The following is a 17,406-nucleotide window of genomic DNA, read 5'->3' on the forward strand; positions in this document are numbered from 1 at the left end:
GTCTCGATCTCCTGACCTCGTGATCCACCCGCGTTGGCCTCCCAAAGTGCTGGGATTACAGGCGTGAGCCACCGTGCCCAGCCAAGAAATACTGTTTTAAAAATTACTTTTCTTTGGGAGGCCGAGGTGCGTGGATCACCTGAGGTCAAGAGTTTGAGACCAGCCTGGCCAACATGGCGAAACCCCATCTTTACTAAAAATACAAAAATTAGCTGGGCGTGGGGGCGAGTGCCTGTAATCCCAGCTACTCTGGAGGCTGAAGCAGGAGAATCGCTTGAACCTGGGAGGCGGTGGCTGCAGTCAACCAAGATCGTGCCATTGCACTCCAGCTGGGCAACAAGAGCAAAACTGTCTCAGAAAAACAAAAACAAAAAATTAGCTGGGCGTGGTGGCAGGCGCCTATAATCCCAGCTACTTGGGAGGCTGAGGCAGGAGAATTGCTTGAACCTGAGAGGCGGATGTTACAGTGAACCAACATTGCACCACTGCACTCCAGCCTGGGTGACAGAGCGAGACTCTGTCTTAAAAAAAAAAAAAAAATTACTTTTGTCGGGGCGGTGGGTCATGCCTGTAATCCCAACACTTTCGGATGCTGAAGCAGGTGGATTGCTTGAGCTTTGAGTTTGAGACCAGCCTGGGCAACATGGCAAAACCCTGTCTCGGCCGGGCGCGGTGGCTCACGCCTGTAATCCCAGCATTTTGGGAGGCCGAGGCGGGCGGATCACAAGGTCAGGAGATCGAGACCACCCTGGCGAACACGGTGAAACTCCGTCTCTACTAAAAACACAAAAAAATTAGCCGGGCATGGTGGTGGGCACCTGTAGTCCCAGCTTCTCTGGAGGCTGAGGCAGGAGAATGGTGTGAACCCAGGAGGCGGAGCTTGCAGTGAGCCCAGATCACGCCACCTCACTCCAGACTGGGAGACAGAGCGAGACTCCATCTCAAAAAAAAAAAAAAAAAAAAAAAAAAACCCCTGTCTCTACAAAAAATACAAAAATTACCTGGGTGTGGTGGTGCATGCATGCCTGTAGTCCTAGGCTGAGGTGGGAGGATGGCTTGAGCCAGAGGTGAAGGTTGCAGTGAGCTGAGATTGCACCAGTGCACTCCAGCATGGGTGATAGATCCAGACCTTGACTCAAAAAAAAAAAAAAAAATTATTCAAAATCCTGTTAAAAGTTTTCAGTATATACTTTTTCATTGGTGATAACATTATAAACTTGAGTATATCTTAAAGTGAATTGTTATATAGTGTATATATTGGTATAATGCAAATTAGTGTGGCATTTTTTTTTTTTTTTTTTTTTTGAGACGGAGTCTCGCTGTGTCTCCCAGGCTGGAGTGCAGTGGCGTGATCTCGGCTCACTGCAAGCTCCGCCTCCCAGGTTCACGCCATTCTCCCGCCTCAGCCTCCCAAGTAGCTGAGACTACAGGCGCCCGCCACCACGCCCGGCTAGTTTTTTTTTTTTGTATTTTTAGTAGAGACGGGGTTTCACCATGTTAGCCAGGATAGTCTCGATCTCCTGACCTCGTGATCCACCCGCCTCGGCCTCCCAAAGTGCTGGGATTACAGGCTTGAGCCACCGCGCCCGGCCATTAGTGTGGCATTAACTTGATTTTTTAAATACTCGCTTTTTAAAAATTTTTTTTTTTTTTTTTTTTTGAGACGGAGTCTCGCTCTGTCGCCCAGGCTGGAGTGCAGTGGCCTGATCTCAGCTCACTGCAAGCTCCGCCTCCCGGGTTCACGCCATTCTCCTGCCTCAGCCTCCCGAGTAGCTGGGACTACAGGCGCCCGCCGCCTCGCCCGGCTAGTTTTTTGTATTTTGTAGTAGACGGGGTTTCACTGTGTTCACCAGGATGGTCTCGATCTCCTGACCTCGTGATCCACCCGTCTCGGCCTCCCAAAGTGCTGGGATTACAGGCTTGAGCCACCGCGCCCGGCCTAAAATTTTTTTTTAACTTTTTTGAGATGGAGTCTCACTCTGTCACCCAGGCTGGAGTGCAGTGGCACGATCTCAGCTCATTGCAACCTCTGCTGTCTGGATTCAAGCTATTCTCCTGCCTCAGCCTCCAAGTAGCTGGGATTACAGGTGCCTGCCACTGCGCCCGGCTAATTTTTGTAGTTTTAGTAGAGATGGGGTTTCACCATCTTGGCCAGGCTGGTCTTGAAGTCCTGACCTAGTGATCCACCCACCTTGGCCTCCCAAAGTGATGGGATTACAGGCATGAGCCACCTTGCCTGGCCTAAATACTCGTATTTTAAATGTTTATATTTTCAGTAACTTTTGATACAGATGCAAATTTTCTAAAGGTCCATTTCATAGTCCTTGTGGGATTCACTTAAAAAAAAATAAGTCACTTGTAAAATTAGAATTTTTTTTTTTTTTTTTTTTTTGAAGACCCAGGGTCACAGTCTACTGCCCTGGCTGGAGTATAGTGGTGCAATCATGGCTCACTGTAGCCTCGAACTTCTGGGATAAAGTTCACAGTCTTCCTGTCTCAACCTGAGTAGCTAGGACCATAGGTGTGCACCACCAAACTTGGCTAACTTTTTTTTTTAGAGATGGGGTCTTGCTGTGTGCCCCAGGCTGGTCGTGAACTCCTGGCCTCAAGTGATCTTGATCACCCAAAGTGCTGGGCCACTGCATTACAGCTGCGAGCCACTGTGCCATGGCTAATTTTTTTGTTTTATTTTATTTTACATTATTGTAGAAACAGGGTCTTGCTATGTTGCCCAGTACAGTCTTAAATTCCTGAGCTCAAGTGATCCTCCCATCTTGGCCTCCCAAAGTGTTGAGACTATAGGTATAAGCCACTATGCCTGGCCTAGAATTTATCTTTGCATAGTATTTTTCTTTATGTAAAATTTCATTGCTTTAGCTTCATTTTTTCTTTGCAGAATGAATATTAATGATGTGACTTTAGAAATAATTGGATCATCATTTCCCTAATATTAGACTTTAACACAAGGAAACATTGCAGTGGAGAAAGTTTATATAATTGTGGATAGACTGCGTATGTGTAGTGAGTATACTATACATATGTAACATTTATGTAAAATTTAATTGCTTTCATTTTTTTAATCTCAGGCCTTTTGTAATATGTAAAACTTTTTTTTTTTTTTTTTAGACAAAGTCTTGCTCTGGGCCGGGTACGGTGGCTCACGCCTGTAATCCCAGCACTTTGGGAGACTGAGGGGGGCGGATCACGAGGTCAGGAGATCGAGACCATGCTGGCTAACACAGTGAAACCCCGTCTCTACTAAAGATACAAAATATTAACTGGGCATGGTGGTGGGTGCCTGTAGTCCCAGCTACTCCGGAGGCTGAGGCAGGAGAATCCCATGAACCCGGGAGGCGGAGCTTGCGGTGAGCCAAGATTGCGCCACTGCAATCCAGCCTAGTCAACAGAATGAGACTCTGTCTCAAAAAAACAAAAAAAAAATAAATAAAAAAGTCTTGCTCTGTCACATAGGCTGGAGTGTCTCGGCTCACCGCAACCTCTGCCTCCTGGGTTCCAGTAATTCTCATGCCTCAGCCTCCCAAGAAGCTGTGATTACAGGCACGTGCCACTACGCCTTACTAATTTTTGTATTTTTAGTAGAGACAGGGTTTTGCCATATTGACCAGGGTAGTCTCGAACTCCTGGCCTCAAGCAGTCTGCCCACCTCAGCCTCCCAGAGTGCTGGGATTACAAGTGTGAGCCACTGCACCCAGCCAAATTTTTTTTTTTTTTTTTGAGATGGAATCTCACTCTGTCGCCTAGGCTGGAGTGCAGTGGCACAGTCTTGGCTCATGGCAACCTCTGCCTCTGAGATTCAAGCGATTCTCCTGCCTCAGCCTCCCAAGTAGCTGGGATTACAGGCATGTGCCACCACGCCTGGCTAATTTTGTATTTTTAGTAGGGATGGGGCTTCTCCATGTTGGTCAGGCTGGTGTTGAACTCTCAGCCTCACGTGATCTGCCTACCTCGGCCTCCCAAAGTTCTGACATTACAGGTGTGAGCCACCGCACCCAGCCTCAAGATTTTTTAAATGTAAAACTTAGTTGTTTTAGTTTCATTTTTTTCTTTCCAGAATGAATTATTATTATTATTATTTTTTGTGCGGGACGAATTCTTGCTCTGCTGCCGAGGCTGGGGTGCAATGGCATGATCTCAGCTCACCACAACTTCCGCCTCCCAGGTTCAAGTGATTCTCCTGCCTCAGCCTCCTGAATAGCTGGGATTACAGGTGCCCACCACCATGCCTGGCTAATTTTGTATTTTTAGTAGGGATAGGGCTTCTCCATGTTGGTCAGGCTGGCGTTGAACTCTCAGCCTCACGTGATCTGCCCACCTCGGCCTCCCAAAGTGCTGAGACTACAGGCATGAGCCACTGTGCCTGGTTATAATTTTTTTTATATTACATTTGGGAGCAGGTTATTATGTTTTGTTTTCTGTAATGGTATTATATGTATCAGCCCAAGAAGTCGGGGTATCTACCCTTCAGGGATCAAAGTGCCAATAAAACACCGTGTTTGGAGATCCCAGCCTGTGGGTGCAACAAAGGTGGTGTGCTCCCTAACACTTTCTTGCAAGACTGTTGTTGAGCAATTAATGAAAAACTAATAGAGGGCTGAGCATGGTGCCTCAGGCTTGTAATCCCAGCAACTTGGGCGGCTGAGTCTTGTGGGTCACTTGAGGCCAGGGTTTCGAAAGCAGCCTGGCCAACATGGTGAAAACCTGTCTCTACTAAAAACATAAAAAATTAGCTTGATATGGTGGTGTCTGCCTGCAATCCCAGCTACTCAGGAGACTGAGGCATGAGAATCGCTTGAACGGGGCAGGGGTCGGAGGGTGTCTCAAAAAACCCAGAAACTAATAGAATGTTTACTTAACATTTCTAACATTTTTACTGTAGGTTGTGGAAAATGTAAAAATGACAGGCTCAATATTAGTTTTTAAAATTTTTTTGTTTCTTTTTTTGAGATGTAGTTTTGCTCTTGTTGCCCAGGTAGTTGAGCAATAGCGCAATCTTGGCTCACTGCAACTTCCACCTCCCAGGTTCAAGTAATTCTCCTGCTTCAGCCTCCTGAGTAGCTGGGATTACAGGTGAGCACCACCACACCTGGCTAATTTTTTGTATTTTTTATTTTAGTAGAGATGAGGTTTCACCATGTTGGCCAGGCTGGTCTTGAACTTCTGACCTCAGGTAATCCACCTGCCTCATCCTCCCGAAGTGTTGGGATTACAGGCATGAGCCACCACACCCAGCCTCAATAATACTTTTTGGGAGTCAGATGAACAAATAAGTTGTTGGAAAATACAGACACAATACTTATGTATGTAATATAAACGGAAGTTTTTTCTCTTTGGTCTTTTCATAGGGAGAAGAGTGGCAGTTGCATTGGACACCTGATTAGAACCGAACATGTAAAGACAATTTGTGATGGACAATATTTACATAATTTCCAACGTAAACATGGTGCCATACCAGTCACAAATCTACTGGCAGGTGACAGAGTTATTGTAAGTGGAGAAGAAAGGTCACTGTTTGCTTTGTCTAGAGGATATGTGAAGGAGATTAACACGACAACAGTAACTTGTTTATTAGACAGGTAATGAAATGTTACTTTTTTTTGAGAATATCTTTATTGATATATAATTCACATCTGTGTAGTTCATCCATTTAAAATGTACAATTCACTGGTTTTTATTATATTCACAGCATTGTGCAGCCATCACCACAATTAACTTTGAGTATTTTCATCACCCCAAAAAGAAACCCCCAAGGAAGAAGCCCTATACCCTTTAGTAGTCGCTTCTCATTTTCCTCCAATTTCCCCAGCCCAAGGCAACCACTAACCTGCTTTCTGTCTCTGTAGATTTGCCCATTCTGGACATTTTATATAAATGGAATCATGCAATATGTGGTCTTTGGTGACTGACTTTTTTCATACAGGACGCTGTTTTTGAAATTCATCTTCATGTTTTAACATGTATCAGCATTTCATTCTTTTTTTTTTAAATAAATTGAGGTAAAATTCATGTAACATAAAATTGATCATTAACCATTTTAATGTGTATTATTAAGTGGCGTTTAGTGTATTTCCAATATTATGTCACCATCATTTCTGTCTATTTCTAAGACACTTTTATTACCCTAAAAGGAAACCTCATTCCTATTACGCAGTCACTTCCCACTCTCTCCTCCCTGAAGTCTCTGGCAACCACTAAATTGGCTTTGTTTCTGTATGGATTCATCCATTCTGGATATATGATATAAGTGGAACCATACAATATGTGACCTTTTGTGTCTTGCTTCTTTCACTTAACCTAATGTTGGAAAGTTTATTCATGTTTTAGCATATATGATACCCTTATTTTTTTTATGGCTGAATATATTCTGTTGTATGGATATACCACATTTTGTTCATCCGTTCACCAGCTGATGGACATTTGAGTTGTTTCCACTTTTTTGCTGTAATGATTAATATTGCTATGAACATTCACATGCATAGTTTTAGGTAGACATATTTTCATTTCTTTCATTTTCTTTGTAGTTACCTAGGCATGGGTCATGTGCTAATTTCGCATTTAACATTTCGAGGAACTACCAAACTGCTAAAGTTTTGTTTAGTACATTATATTCCATAGTGATGATGTGGACGTAATCTTATCTAATTCTTACAACCGCATGTATAGCAGACAGCATAGATGCCATCCTGTGTTAGCTATAATGCTTATTTCTCCTTGCATGCTGGGCACTTACTATTTTGTTCTCTCCTTTTTTAAATAAAAATGTTTATTTTTGCCATTTATAGTTGTGATATAAGTATACCCATTTCAGTTACAACGAAGTGGCTGGTTTAAATAAAAATATGTAGGCGGGGCGCAGTGGCTCATGCCTGTAATCCCAGCACTTTGGAAGGCCGAGGTGGGCGGATCACAAGGTCAGGAGATCGAGACCATCCTGGCTAACATGGTGAAACCCGGTCTCTACTAAAAATACAAACAACTGGCTGGGTGTGGTAGCATGTGCCTGTAGTCCCAGCTACTCGGGAGGCTGAGGCAGGAGAATCACTTGAACCTGGAAAGCAGAGGTTTCGGTGAGCCGAGATCACGCCACCGTACTCCAGCCTGGGCAATAAGAGCGAGACTCAATCTCAAAAAAAAAAAAAAAAGAGGTTGAGACTGCAGTGAGCTGAGATCACACCTCTGCACTGCACATAGCCCAAGTGACAGAGTGAGACCCTGTCTTAAAGAAAAAAAAATTGTGGCAGAGAACAATATCCAATTCACTAATAATCCATATTCCCTCTTCTTTCACAGTCAGCTGGATTGTGTTTTCCAGCATTTCTTACAGTTAATACAGGCATGCCTGACCATTTCTTAATGGATAGAGGTCAGCAATTGGGACTCAGTTACATCTGAGTAACTGTAATGGAAATGTCCAGGCTTGTTCCCTACTGATCAGTAATCTTAGTTGAGTCATAACCACCCCTTGTCTAGATGTCATGATATATTCCAGTTGTCTGCTCAGATTTGTGTATCCTTTGCAGTATTTATTTAGTGTCTACCATGTATTAAGTACTTTGCAAATCCTTGAGGAATTTACGGTCTTGCGTGTAGACATACGTATTTTCTTTTTTTTTTTTTTTGAGACACAGTCTCACTCCAGCCCAGGCTGGAGTACAGTGGCATGGTCACAGTTCACTGCAGCCTGGACTTCCTGGGATCAAGCAATCCTTCTGCCTCAGCCTCCTGCATAGCTGGGACCACACATGCATGCCACCATACTCGGCTAATTTTTAAATTTTTTGTAGAGATGGGGGTCTCACTATGTTGCCCAGGCTGGTCTTGAACTGATGGGCTCAAATGATCCTTCTACCTCAGCCTCCTGAAGTGCTAGTATTATAGGCGTGAGCTGCTACCCCCAGCTTATTTTCAATCTAATATGATATGTGTTCAAATTGATAGGAACACAGAGGAGAAGTATTTAATTCAATTTTAGGAGGCTCAGGGAAGGCTTTTTTTTTTTTTTTTTTTTTTTTGGAGACAGTCTCACTGTTGTCCAGGCTGGAGTGCAGTAGCGCAATCTCAGTTCACTGCAGTCTCTGCCTCCTGGGCTCAAGCGATTCTCCTGCCTCAGCCTCCCGAGTAGCTGGGATTATAGGCATGTGTCACCATGCCCGACTAATTTTTATATTTTTAGTAGACATGGGGTTTTACCATGTTGGCCAGTGATCTCAAGTGATCCTCCCATCTCAGCTTCCTGAAGTGTTGGGATTACAGGCGTGAGCCACCGTCCCTGGCCAAGGGAAGCCTTTTCGAAGAGCTAATTCTGAATCTTCATCCTGTGGATTAATAAATTAGTCTGGTGAAACAGTGTGAGAAGAGAATACTATACTGGGCAAACCTGTTGCACAAAGGTGTGATGTAGTGTGACATGAAGCATTCAGGAAAATGCAGGTGATTATGTTATTTCTGGAATATAAAATATAAGGAAGAGAGTTATTAGAGAGATCAGGTCATAGAATGTCTTATATACCATGTTAAAAAGTTTGCCATTCTGGGCCACATAGTGAGACCCCCATCTCTCCAAAAAATTAAAAAATTAGCCAGGTGTGGTAGTGTACATGTGTAGTCCCAGCTACTCAGGGGACTGAGGTGAGATAATTGCTTGAGCCCAGGAGTTCAAGGCTGCAATGAGCCATGATCATGCCACTGCACACTAGCCTAGGCAATAGAGCAAGACCCTCTCTCAAAAAAAAAAAAAAAAAGTTTAGATTTTATTTATTCTGATGTATGGAAAGGTTTTAAACAGAAGAGTAGAAAATCATTGGATTTGCATTTTCCTTTGGCTACATTATAGAGAATTGAGTTAATTAATGGAAGAAAAACTAAAAGCAAACCTGGAAGCTGTTGCAGTGACCCAGGCTAGAGGCAACTGAGGCAGGGTAGTGTTGGCAGAGCGAATGGAATGACTTTGAGAAGTATTTAGAAAGTAAAATTGGCTGACGTTTGGATACTGATTGGGTATGCGGGTTGGGGAGAGAATGAGGGAGAGGGAAGGATCAAGACAGCAGTGCAAATGCAAATGCCATTAATTGTGATCAGGACCAGAGAAGGAGCATCGGGTTCAGCAGGGATGAGGAGGAGTTCTGCTTTGAAGGTACTGTGCTTTCATAGCCTGGGTTTAGCTAAGTGGAGAGATTTCACTGCCTACCAAATATCCAAACCCAAAGCTTGGGTGAGGAACCAGGTGGGAGAGGAGTGTGAAGTCAGGCCTAAAGATGGAATTTGGAATTTGGAGGTACGTGAGGGCCTGGGACCCTGGGGAAAACAACGAGAAAGAGTATTACAATGAACCAGGGAAGGAATTCTTTTTTTTTTTTTTTTTTTTGAGACTGAGTCTGGCTCTGTCGCCCAGGCTGGAGTACAGTGGCCGGATCTCAGCTCACTGCAAGCTCTGCCTCCCGGGTTTACGCCATTCTCCTGCCTCAGCCTCCCGAGTAGCTGGGACCACAGGCGCCCGCCACTTCGCCCGGCTAGTTTTTTGTATTTTTTAGTAGAGATGGGGTTTCACCGGGTTAGCCAGGATGGTCTCGATCTCCTGACCTCGTGATCCGCCCGTCTCGGCCTCCCAAAGTGCTGGGATTACAGGCTTGAGCCACCGCGCCCGGCCCCAGGGAAGGAATTCTAGGGAATACCAGGGATTAAGGGACAGATAGAAGAGCGGGAGAAGGTGGCAGGAAAGAAGCCTGCACTCCAGGTTAGAGGAGGGAAGAGCCATGCATTCAGGATCACTCTGGGGATGGTGAACCCATGTTTGATTGCAAGGGTAAGTGAATTTTCAGCAAATGTTGCAGGTTCCCAATTATTAATTGCTTTGACCTTGGTGCCTTGTACCTTCCCCTTCCCTCTGCCTTTTCCCACCAATCCAGGGCCTCATGCTGTCCTTGATTGGCAAGTGTGACTGAGGACTGGTAGCTATTTTAATAGCTATTCTGGCCCATTTATTATTTTAGCAGATAGCAGGATATTTCTTATACAGACTATGCGAAACAGAAAACATTCATGCATATTTGTTTTGTTGTTTTAGAAACTTGTCGGTCCTTCCAGAATCAATTTTGTTCAGATTAGACCAGGAAGAAAAAAGTTGTGATATAGAGACCCCATTAGGAAATCTTTCTAAATTGATGGAAAACACATTTGTCAGGTTTGTAACAATGAGCAAATTTGAATTTCACTCCACTTTTCTAAGGAATATTACTAAAAGTGCTTTTTCACTTTTCAGCAAAAAACTTCGAGATTTAATTATTGACTTTCGTGAACCTCAGTTTACATCCTACCTTAGTTCTGTTCTTCCACATGATGCAAAGGATACAGTTGCCTGCATTCTAAAGGGTATGCTAAAATCACCATGTCTGCTTTGATTAATTTTTCTTGTTTCTATTTGATTTATACTGTGGTCTAATATCTTGATTAGACTTGCAATTACAATGTTTAGACCAAGACTCTTTGGAAATGGTTTTGTATTGAAGAATAGACTTGAATAGAGACTGCTTTTCTGATAAAATAATTAACTTTTCCTTTGAAATTCAACACTCTTTTTCCTGTTATTTTTGAATTTAAATGTAGGTTTGAATAAGCCTCAGAGGCAAGCGATGAAAAAGGTACTTCTTTCAAAAGACTACACACTCGTCGTGGGAATGCCTGGGACAGGAAAAACAACTACGATATGTACTCTTGTAAGATTATTATTCTTCTGCTTAGAAACGAAATATTTGTATCAGCTTCTCCTCAGTTCAGAGGATGTAATATTTAATATCAAAAGGGCTGAATTTTAATTCAAACTATCATTGTTTCAAATGAACTTTTTGGAATGACATGAGAAATAGTAAAGCCGAATCACAAACAGTTGTAATCATGTTGTAGGTTTCTTGCATTTAGAATTTTCTAAGATCTCTTTCCGTTAGTGGTATGTGATATATATCATTGTATGTTTTCTTTTTTTTTTTTTTTTTTTTTTTTTTTTGAGACGGAGTCTCACTGTGTCTCCCAGGCTGGAGTGCAGTGGCGTGATCTCGGCTCACTGCAAACTCCGCCTCCCGGGTTCACGCCATTCTCCCGCCTCAGCCTCCCAAGTAGCTGGGACTACAGGCGCCCGCCACCACGCCCGGCTAGTTTTTTGTATTTTTAGTAGAGACGGGGTTTCACCATGTTAGCCAGGATAGTCTCGATCTCCTGACCTCGTGATCCACCCGCCTCGGCCTCCCAAAGTGCTGGGATTACAGGCTTGAGCCACCGCGCCCGGCCCACTGTATGTTTTCTTTTACCTTTAAAGATGATGTTAGAGGCTCGGCATGGTGGCTCATGCCTGTAATCCCAGCGCTTTCGGAGGCTGAGGCAGGCAGATCACTTGAGGTCAGGAGTTCGAGACCAGCCTGGCCAACACGGTGAAACCCCATCTCTACTAAAAATACAAAAATTGGCCGGACGTAGTGGCGGGCGCCTATAGTCCTAGCTTTACTTGGGAGGCTGAGGCAGGAGAATCACTTGAACCCAGGAGGCGGAGATTGCAGTGAGCCAAGATCATGTCATTGCACTCCAACCTGGGCAACAAGAGCAAAGCTCTGTCCTAAAGAAAAAAAAAAAAGGTTAGAGATTTTTCTTGGATTTTTTTTTTCCATGTCAGTAAATTTCTTTTTTTTTTTCTTTTTTTTTTTTTTGAGACAGAGTCTTGTTATGTGGGCCAGGCGAGGTGGATCATACCTGTAATCCCAGCACTTTGGGAGTCTGAGTCAGGAGGGTTGGTATTTGAGACCAGGTTGGAATGCAGTGGCATGATCACAGTTCATGCAGCCTCAACCTCCTGGACTGAAACAGTCCTCGTTCCCGAGCCTCCCAAGTAGTTGGGACCACAGGGGTGTACCACCTCACCTGGCTAATTAAAAAAAAATTTTTTTAAAAGAGATGGGATCTCACTTTGTTGCCCAGGCCAGTCTTGAATTTCTGGGTTCAAGTGATCCACTTGCCTCAGCCTCCCAAAGTGCTGGGATTACGAGCATGAGCCACCATGCCTGGCCTATGACATATTATTGATGTATTATTAATAACGTATAATATTGTCATGTGATTTTTGTAAAATGTTTTGGCTTCATAATTTTTTAAAAATCAGCTCTTAGATATGGTTCTTGTTAAATTTATAAACATGTTAAAAATTATCTGGAATTAAAAGTAAGGCTGTTTTTTCTTTTTCCTCTTACCCATTATTAGGTAAGAATTCTCTATGCCTGTGGTTTTAGCGTTTTGTTGACCAGCTATACACACTCTGCTGTTGACAATATTCTTTTGAAGTTAGCCAAGTTTAAAATAGGATTTTTGCGTTTGGGTCAGACTCAGAAGGTTCATCCAGCTATCCAGCAATTTACAGAGCAAGAAATTTGCAGCTCAAAGTCCATTAAATCCTTAGCTCTTCTAGAAGAACTCTACAATAGTCAAGTAAGCACAATTATTGTATAATAATACTAACAGTTAATGTCCACAGCCAGAATGAGGGGAGAAACTCTGGTGATTTTAGTCACATTGACTGAATTTGCACATGTTATATGTACTATACGACCAGTTTATTGCCTTATAGTTTGCTGTTTCCTTCTGAACTGAAATAAGATTTTGGGTTTATTATTTAGGGCTCTCTTCTAGTTTCAAATATCCTAGAAAACTGGTAATTATCAGGATTTCAGCCAGACGTGGTGGCTCACGCTTGTAATCCCAGCACTTTGGGAGTCCGAGGTGGGCGGATCATGACGTCAAGAGTTCGAGACCAGCCTGGCCAATATAGTGAAACCCTGTCTGTACTAAAAATACAAAAAAAAATTACCCGGGTGTGGTGGCGGGTGCCTGTAATTCCAGCTACTTGGGAGGCTGAGGCAAGGATAATCGCTTGAACCTGGGAGGCAGAGGTTGAAGTGAGCCGAGATCGCGCCACTGCACTCCAGCCGAGGCGACAGTGCGAGACTCCAGCTCAAAAAAAAAAAATCAGGGTTTCTTAGCAAGTTTGAATTAGAAGCAATGGTACTTAATAGTCTTGTGATGACTGTCTCTAGGCTTTTATATAGAACCTAACTTTTATTTTATTTTGTTATTTAATGTTTATTTATACTGGCAGTTCTTTTTTTTTTTTTTTTTTTTTTTTTTTTTTTTTTGAGACAGAGTCTGGCTCTGCCGCCCAGGCTGGAGTACAGTGGCCGGATCTCAGCTCACTGCAAGCTCCGCCTCCCGGGTTCACGCCATTCTCCTGCCTCAGCCTCCCGAGTAGCTGGGACTACAGGCGCCCGCCACCTCGCCCGGCTAGTTTTTTGTATTTTGTAGTAGAGATGGGGTTTCACCGGGTTAGCCAGGATGGTCTCGATCTCCTGACCTTGTGATCCTCCCGCCTCGGCCTCCCAAAGTGCTGGGATTACAGGCTTGAGCCACCGCGCCCGGCCTATACTGCTGTCGCCCAGGCTGGAGTGCACCAGCGCAATCTCGGCACACTGCAAGGTTTGCCTCCCGGGTTCACGCCATTCTCCTGCTTCAGCCTCCTGAGTAGCTGGGACTACAGGTGCCCACCACCACGCCCGGCTAATTTTTTTTTTTTTTAGATGGAGTTTCGCTCTTGTTGCCCAGGCTGGGCAATGGCGCCATCTCAGCTCACCACAGCCTCTGCCTCCTGGGTTCAAGTGATTCTTCTGCTTCAGCCTCCCAAGTAGCTGGGATTTACAGGCATGCGTGACCACACCATGCTAATTTTGTATTTTTAATAAAGGTGTGGTTTCTCCATGTTGGTCAGGCTAATCTCGCACTCCCGGCCTCAGGTTACCCTCCTGCCTCGGCCTCCCAAAGCGCTGGGATTACAGGCGTGAACTACCGCGCCCGGCTTTTTTTTTTTTTTTTTTTTTTTTTTTTCTTTTAAGCGAACCTTCCATCAAGTAGCTGGGATTATGGGTGCGGCTGTAGTGCCTGGTTTAACTGATATTTTTGTCTTTAAAAAATTTCCCAAGAATTAGATTTAATAGATTGTTCCTTTACCTTTACCTCCTTTGTCTAATGCTAGCATATTTTTGTCTAATATCTGTTCCTGTTATTTATAAATTTAGAACTGGCTAAGATGTATATCGGGTTAACATTTTTATTAAATTAAATGTTTTATTTTAAGGTAATTGTAGATTCACATGCAGTTGTAAGAAATACTAGAGCTTGTGTCGCCTTTATCCTGTGGTGACATCTTGCAAATCTGTAGTACAATGTCACACCCAGGATGTTGACATTGATACAGTCCCTATTCTATTACCACAAGATTCCTTGTGTTGCACTTTTTTAGTTGTATCCACTTCTGTCCTGCCTTGCCCCTCTTTAACCTCTGACAGCCATAACTCTGAGACTCTGATCTCCATTTTCATAATTTGGTCGTTGGAGAATGTTACCTAAATGCAGTAGCCTTTTGGGATTGGTGTTTTTCACTCAGCCTGATTATCCGGAGCTTCCCCTAGATAGTTGTATCTATTAATAGTTTGTTCCTTTTTGTTGCCAAGTATTTTTCCAAAATATGAATGTACTGCATTGTGTTTAAGCATTCACCCTCTGAAAATTTGGATTGTTTCCAGTTTTCAGATATTATGAATAAAGCTGCTGTAAACACTCATGTTACAGGTTTTTGTGTAACGTAAGTCTTCATTTCCCTGGGATAAATTCCCAGTAGTACGATTTCTGAATTGATTAGTAGTTGTGTGTTCATTTTTTTTTTTTTTTAATCTGCCAAACTGTTTTTCTAAGTAGGAACATTTTACATGTATGAGTGATCTCCTCAGCATTTGGTGGCGATACTATTTTTTTTTTTTTTTTTTTCTGAGATGGAGTCTCGCTCTGGCACCCAGGCTGGAGTGCAGTGGTGCAATCTGAGGTCGCTGCAACCTTCGCCTCCCGGATTCAAGCAATTCTGCTGCTTCAGCCTCCTGAGTAACTAGGATTACAGGCATGTGCCACCACGCCTGGCTAATTTTGTTGTATTTTTAGTAGAGATGGGGTTTCACCATGTTGGCCAGGCTGGTCTTGAACTCCCGACCTCATGATCCACCTGCTTTGACCTCCCAAAGTGCTGGGATTAGAGGCGTGAGCCACCATGCCCAACTGATACTATTTTTAATTTTAGCCATTTTGGTAGGTGTTTGGAGATTTTAATTTGCATTTACCCAGTAGTTAAAATGTGTGTGTGTGTGTGTGTGTGTGTATGTGCGTATGTATGTTTGAGACAAGGTCTTGCTCTGTTGCCCAGGCTGGAGTGCACTGGTGAGACCACGGCTCACTGCAGCCCTGACTTATTGGGCTCAAGTGATCTTTCTGCCTCAGCCTCCTGAGTAGCTGGAACTATACAGGCATGTACCACCACGCCTGCCTAAATATTTTAAATTTTTTAATGTTGTCCAGGCTGATCTTGAACTCCTGGGCTCACGTGATCCTCCTACCTCTGTCTGCCTCCCAAAGCGTTGGAATTACAGGTGTGAGCCAGTGTATCCAGCCATAATGTGGTGGATTTTTTTTTGTTTTGTTTTTGAGACGGAGTTTCCCTGTTACTGCCCAGGCTGGAGTGCAGTGGCGTGATCTTGGCTCACTGCAACCTCTGCCTCCCAGGTTCAAGTGATTCTCCTGCCTCAGCCTCCCAAGTAGCTGGGATTACAGGCATGCGCCACATGTTTTTTGTTTTTTGTTTTTTTTAGTAGAGACAGGGTTTTACCATGTTGGCCAGGCTGGTCTCGAACTCCTGACCTCAGATGATCCACCCGCCTCAGGCTCCCAAAGTGCTGGGATTATAGGCTTGAGCCACTGCACCCGGCCCATAATGAGGTTTTCATGTGCTTATTTGTCATCTGTATCTCCTCTTCATGTTTTTGCCCATTTTGGATTATATGCTTTGTAGTGTTGAGTTTTGAGAATTTTTAAGATGTATATTCTAATAGTAGCCCTTTAATGGATATGTGGTTTGCAGGTATTTTCTCTCACTCTATCACTTGCTTTTTATCCTCCTCATAGGGTCTTATGCAGAGCAAAAGGTGGTTTTATTTATTTATTTATTTTTTGAGACAGACACTTACTGTGTCACCCAGGCTGGAGTGCAGTGGTGTGATCTCCACTCACTGCAACCTCTGCCTCCCAGGTTCAAGCAATTCTCCTGCCTCAGCCTTTCAAGTAACTGGGACTACAGGCATGAGCCACCATGCCTGGCTAATTTTTGTATTTTTAGTAGAGATGAGGTTTCGCTGTGTTGGCCAGGCTGGTCTCAAGCTCCTGACCTCAGGTGATCCTCCTGCCTCAGCCTCCCAAAGTGCTGGGATTACAGGCATGAGCCACTGTACCTGGCCGCAAAAGGTTTTTTTTGAGGAAGTCCGGTATATATATTTTTTCCTTTTATAGATTATACTTTTGGTCTCAAGTCTAAGAACTCTGTCTGGCCCCAGATGCTGAAGGTTTTCTTTTTTGAGACAGAATCTTCCTCTGTCACCCAGGCTGGAGTGCAATGGCCCGATCTTGGCTTGCTGTAACCTCTGCCTCCCAGGTTCGAATGATTCTCATGCCTCAGCTTCCCAAGTAGCTGGGACTACAGGCATGCACTACCATGCCTGGTTAATTTTTTGTATTTTTATTAAATACAAAATATAACCACCTTGCTCTGATGAGTACCCACATGGGCGGTTGTGCTGTTGGCCTACTCATGCTGCACCTGCTTGATGTAGATGACATATTTCTTTCTGTACACCTGGACTACCTTGTCAATTTGCTGACCTTTGTAGTGTCCTTGAACTACCTGGACCTCGTCATCCTTGCGGATGGACATGGAGTGGACATTGTACTTCTGCCACAGCTCCTTGGAGAGCGGGATGACATGATCTTCCTGTGCACGTGCAAGGAGGCATTGAAGTGACGTTTGTGGTTTTTGCTGCGGTCCAAGGTCACGAAGGGATTGAACTTCATGGTGACCCTCTGGCTACCAGCGGCCTCAGGCTTGTTTTGTTTTGTTTTGTTTTGAGACAGTGACTCACTTTGTCACCCAGGCTGGAGTGCAGTGGCATGATCATGGCTCACTGCAGCCTCGACCTCCTTGGCTCAAGTGATCCTCCTGCCTCAGCCCTCCAAGTAGGTGGGACTATAGATGTATGCCACCATGCTCAGCTTATTTTAGTATTTTTTGTAGAGACAGGTTTTCACCGTGTTGCTCGGGTTGGTCTCAAACTCCTGAGCTCCAGCAATCTGCCCACCTTGGTCTCCCAAAGTGTTGGGATTACAGGCGTGAGCCACTGCGCCTGGCCCAGTTATCATATTTTTAGTTCTAAAATTTCCATTTGGCTCCTTTTATCTTCTATTTATTGACCGAGACTTTGTTTTTTGATT

At 43.8% G+C, this 17,406-nt stretch overlaps 1 protein-coding gene across 6 annotated transcripts in view; it reads left to right on the top strand.

The window, feature by feature from the left end:
* DNA2 (DNA replication helicase/nuclease 2) overlaps nt 1–17,406 on the top strand; it is a 65,382-nt gene that overhangs the window by 35,533 nt on the left and 12,443 nt on the right. For 4 of the 6 annotated variants that reach the window (XM_028826575.2, XM_015147503.3, XM_015147504.3 and 1 more), the window contains 5 exons: nt 5,364–5,594; nt 10,082–10,198; nt 10,277–10,386; nt 10,621–10,730; nt 12,259–12,483. In XM_028826575.2, coding sequence (XP_028682408.2) covers nt 5,364–5,594; nt 10,082–10,198; nt 10,277–10,386; nt 10,621–10,730; nt 12,259–12,483 — 793 coding nt within the window. The remainder of the gene's footprint in view (nt 1–5,363; nt 5,595–10,081; nt 10,199–10,276; nt 10,387–10,620; nt 10,731–12,258; nt 12,484–17,406) is intronic. The other 2 variants (XM_028826576.2, XM_077946687.1) reach the window with 1 other exon arrangement.

The sequence above is a fragment of the Macaca mulatta genome, chromosome 9 (genome assembly GCF_049350105.2).
Source record: "Macaca mulatta isolate MMU2019108-1 chromosome 9, T2T-MMU8v2.0, whole genome shotgun sequence".
In the NCBI taxonomy this organism is placed as follows: domain Eukaryota; kingdom Metazoa; phylum Chordata; class Mammalia; order Primates; family Cercopithecidae; genus Macaca; species Macaca mulatta.